The 4,696-nt window shown below is 35.5% G+C and overlaps 1 protein-coding gene across 1 annotated transcript; it reads left to right on the top strand.

The window, feature by feature from the left end:
- The first annotated feature begins 2,030 nt into the window (after positions 1 to 2,030).
- LOC109187201 lies at positions 2,031 to 4,179 on the top strand. The gene is made up of 3 exons (XM_019337328.1): positions 2,031 to 2,360; positions 3,463 to 3,557; positions 3,682 to 4,179. Exons 1-3 carry the CDS (start codon positions 2,309 to 2,311, stop codon positions 3,964 to 3,966), a joined length of 432 nt encoding a protein of 143 aa, XP_019192873.1. The 5' UTR covers positions 2,031 to 2,308; the 3' UTR covers positions 3,967 to 4,179.
- Positions 4,180 to 4,696: the final 517 nt, after the last annotated feature.

Raw genomic sequence — 4,696 nt, forward strand, 5'->3', positions numbered from 1 at the left:
AATTTAGAAAATAAAACATACCACTTCCTCCGTGATCTTTAACTCCAATGATATCGACAATCGCGAAAAAAACTTCTATGCCTATAATATTTTCAGAAACATCCAGATCTGCAAGAAGAATTGTGGGGAGGTAATTAGTATAGGATTGATATGTAGACTTGAGACAAAGTATGTTGGTAATGGAGATCAAAGATTCCTATTAGAGAAAGAGCTATTAGTAGAGTTTGAGAATATAGAGTTCTTAGATATGAGAGAGTAGAGAACTGAGGAGTTTGAGACTTTTAGGGTGAAGGGGAGGAGAAATGGAAAGAGTAAATTTTGGGAAAGTGAAAAGTCGGAAGACTAGGAAGTGGGAACCCTAGACCCGGGAAGACTAGGAAGTGAGAACCCTAGACCCAAGCCGATTGAGGGCATCTTCAAGCATCAATAATTGAGGATTTAATTGGTCAAAATTGATAATTGAAGACTAATTTGATAATTACGACATAGTCGATTGACTAAAACGGTCATTAATTAATTATTTCACCACGCATCTACCACTATTACTTTTGAAGGAACCTTAACTCTTTTCCATTTTGAAGATAAAATGGTATTTTTAGTCCTTCAATTTTTTCATAATGGTAAAGTCAATACTTTAATTATAAGGGTAGTGATATTTAGTCCATGAATTGTTCATGTAATGGTCATTTTAGTACATTACATCAGGCATATGTTAAAATCTAATGTTGATATAGAAGTAATTTGTAAATTCATTTGCTTCTCCTAAAGCACAAGTTAGATAAGTATATAATTGAATATGAAATATGTTGTGAGTATTTGCCATAGACAAAAATGCCAAAAGAAAATATTATAATACTAAAAAGTTGATTCTCCAATATTGAAAAAAGTTCTTATGGTAATTGCATGAGGCATTTTACTCTCATAAATCCAAATGGTACCCATGGATTCACCTTTATCTACTCCATTCTCCATTTCCCATATTCTCTTACTTTTTCAACATAAATTTTTTTGACAAATTCGGTTATGCCCATCCAAACAACTCTCAACCTAAATCCGATCATCCAAAAACATCATTCTTTCATCCTCCCCATTTTTCTTATATTGAACAACAATGGAGACATGTAAGGGACATATCACATATCAAACATTAAAAATGTTTATATTGGTCAAGGAAACTTAACATATATTGTTAAATATTGTTCTTGTGTGCTTTCTTGTATTTGAATTATTGAATTGTATACATATTGCTCTCTTTTATCCACAATGTCCGGACTTCTCAGCCGCACTAATTGAAATTGTGGTATTTGAATACAATTTATTGTAGTTGAAGTTGTAACTATTTATTGCACATGAATGTACTGTAATATACAAAGTATATTGTTTTTTTCTTTGGCTTCTCTGTAATTTCATATAAATGAATTTTCATAAATCTACATCAAATTTTAATAGATACATGATCAAATTTTAATAGATACATGGGGTGAAAGACTAGAATGATCACCATTGTGAAAATTCAATGACTAAATAGTGTCATCTTCATAATTAAATGACCAAGTTTACCATTTATGGTACAATTGAATGACTAAATGACACGGGCCTAGAGTCCGGCGCAGTGACCAATACTCGTGCGACGTCCTGGACCCTCTTACCATGTGGACTAATCTTACCTGCCAAACTGGATTCACCCCATCATGGGCTCATAAAGGGAATGACAATAGCTCTCGACTAGTTGCTCTTCGAATTGTCGCAGTCCCCTTCATAGTCAAGTCCAAGATCAACTACAAGCTCTCCTAACATAATCGGGTCGACATGTCTAATTCGACCATACCTTAGCATCTAAGGCAAAACAGGTTAACGCTAATGTCACTCCCTATCTTTTTATGGCAAGCTAATCAGTTAGCCCGTTAATTTTTTAGATCTAACTAAGTCACGCAAACACTATATATAAAGAGGCTATTTTCCCATTTCTTTACTGTATAAATACACAGAGGTGTATCAAGGATTATACCTGAAAATCTGAAATATGGCGTAAAAAGTACGGAAGGGTAATTACGTCATTTGAACCATGTGACTTCGCGTCGCGGCGATTGTGGCTGGGCGGTGTAAAGATCCAGACTGAGAAAGCTTTTTAGGGTTCCGCAGATTTGTCCACTACTCTGGTTTCCTTTTGTGTCAGTTCTGAAGATTCGATTTGGATGAAATTGGTATCAAAGTTACTGGACATTTTTTGCCACTCAAATTGCCCCAAGAATCAGCTTAATCGTTGTTTCTAAGCGAGCAACACAAAGTCGATGATCGTCTGCATTCCATGGACCCGCCTCTGGTGCAATCCACTCCTTCCATCGAAGAAGATGAGTGGGGTATTTTCATTACATACATTCTCCTCGATTTCATTACTTACGAATGGAAGTACAGTGACAGATTTTTAATTTATATATTTTTACATACTATGAATTTATACGGTTGCTACTGGTTTTTGATTCAATTAAATAGTTGTATGATTTTCGCGCTTATATCAGTTCGTTTGTGGGATTGGATAGTCGCAAACAAACATGTATGATTGTATATTTGGGAGATTTAGAGTTTCTTCTGTTGTTCCCAATCCCATTTATATGTTTTGATTTGATGATCTGTTATATTTGATGGTTAAGTTTTTTACATTGTAAAAAATCAACTTCATTTGATCTTTAGTGCATGGTGATTCTAGTATAGATGCATATCCTTCTTTGTTGATCATGTTTTAACATTATCAGGTTAAAGTAAGAGCACTTAAGTTGTACTCTATAGAGGTTTGTGATGTTTGAGCCTACTAAATAAAATAGTTGGGTTTTGAAGGCTCTAGACTTACGGCACATCATGTCATTGTTGCCTCTGTTAGAGCTTATCGGTCAAATTGCCTTTTGAACTTTGATATTTCTCAATCATATGTGCAGCATAATTAAATTGTCAATATCAGCCTTTATGAGATGGAAATGGCCAATGTATTATGAAATTTGCCTCTTTATTTGTATTTTTTGATACAATTTTGGCTCACTTGTTGGGCAAACATCCATTGCCAATCTGCTGAAGTTTTTGATAAAAAACAGATAAATGTGCTTGATACTCTTACTGGGTGTGATCGAGTTTTTATTATTCATATTAAGTTATTATTGACAATCTATTTATATGTACTAACCCAGTTGGGATGCAGTGGCTGCCCATTTCAATGATGAATATATTTTTTTACAGTTTTGATGAACATTTGTTTCAAATGCTATCAATATTATCTTGTGAACATTTATTTCAAATTACATAAAGATTGAAGTGATCAACAATGTTAATCTTCTTCCAAAAAAAAAACAATGTTAATCACTGACAACTGTGATGAATAGTTAGTATTTGGTGCTTATAAATCAAGGTGTGTTGGACTGTGGTGTTTATTATATAATTTGACATACTATCCTTTGGTGTTTACCATTTAAGACACTGAGGGATTTGTAATTCCAAGCTTGGGGATCGGAGATTCTGGAGAAAGTCGAAGTGATCCTGTTACAGATTCTAAACAGTCATCAGTTACTGTGAGTTTCTAATCTTCCCATCGCAAGGATGAAATTCTATTGATCTTTCCTCTTTTCTAATTGCTTCTTGTACTGGTGCTAATGGATTGCATATATCTTATGCCTGCCTAATGCATTTTGGCAGCAATCAAAAGAAGAGAATATATACCTTGGACCTCACGGTGCTCCTCCTTCACGATCAAAACAACAGGAGCAAAACTCAACCAAACGCAAGCAGAGTTTTAAGCAGAAACTGAAGGACGCTGATAGGAAACACAGTGGAGGTGGGCGGGAGAATAAGGTGGAAAATCTAAGAGAGCTTGTGGGCGGTGGAAAAATGTCCCCCGGTGCATCAAAAAGCTCCTCCTGCAAGGATTGGCTAGATCCTCATTGCCATGAGTCTGAGTTTGAAAGGAGAGATCATCAGTAATTGGTGAGATATCTATTGTCCTTGATTGAAAATTGGTTTACAGTGATCCAATAAGCTTATTAGGCCCCCTCTATATATCCGACTTTGTTTTGCATACAGGCGCTGGGGGCATATCACCCACCAGCATGTTTGTGTATTTGTTAAATGATTCCCCCGTTGAACTTGTTTGGGGGGTTAATTATACAGTGGATATGTTTTGTTTAAATCTTTCTTTTTCTCGTGCATGCATTGCCCTTCTAGTGTGAACATATTGGGAATTTGAGACTTAAAGGATTCACTTGGCACACACAAGGCTTCTTGTGAAAACCCACCCTTGGTGCCGTGTTAAAAGGGAGACTTCAAGCTTATTTATGCCCGAGGCCATCCCAATAGAAGTTTTTGGTGTGGTTTTTGAGAAAGCAAGGCTTTTGTGGAGGAGAGAGGGTGAGATGTGTGGGACCCAAAACAAGTTTTCGCCCCCATCTCAGGTGAAGCGCAACACAACGTCCCTTAATGATGCTTTTTTTTTTTCACCTTTGTTTTGCTTTTTTTTTCCCCCTCTTTTTTCTCTTTCTTCCCATTCTCTTTCTTAGTCACACCTACAAAAATTTCTTAAAAACTATTAATATTGAGGATGCACTGAAAGGGAAAATGGTAGTTTTAGTGATTTAGTACTTAAAAAAAAAGTGATTAAATATTTAAGTCATAAGGAAATAGGTGGCTCAATCCTAAGTTATTGATGTTGTTATAT

The sequence above is a fragment of the Ipomoea nil genome, unplaced genomic scaffold (assembly GCF_001879475.1).
Source record: "Ipomoea nil cultivar Tokyo-kokei standard unplaced genomic scaffold, Asagao_1.1 scaffold1421, whole genome shotgun sequence".
In the NCBI taxonomy this organism is placed as follows: Eukaryota; Viridiplantae; Streptophyta; class Magnoliopsida; order Solanales; family Convolvulaceae; genus Ipomoea; species Ipomoea nil.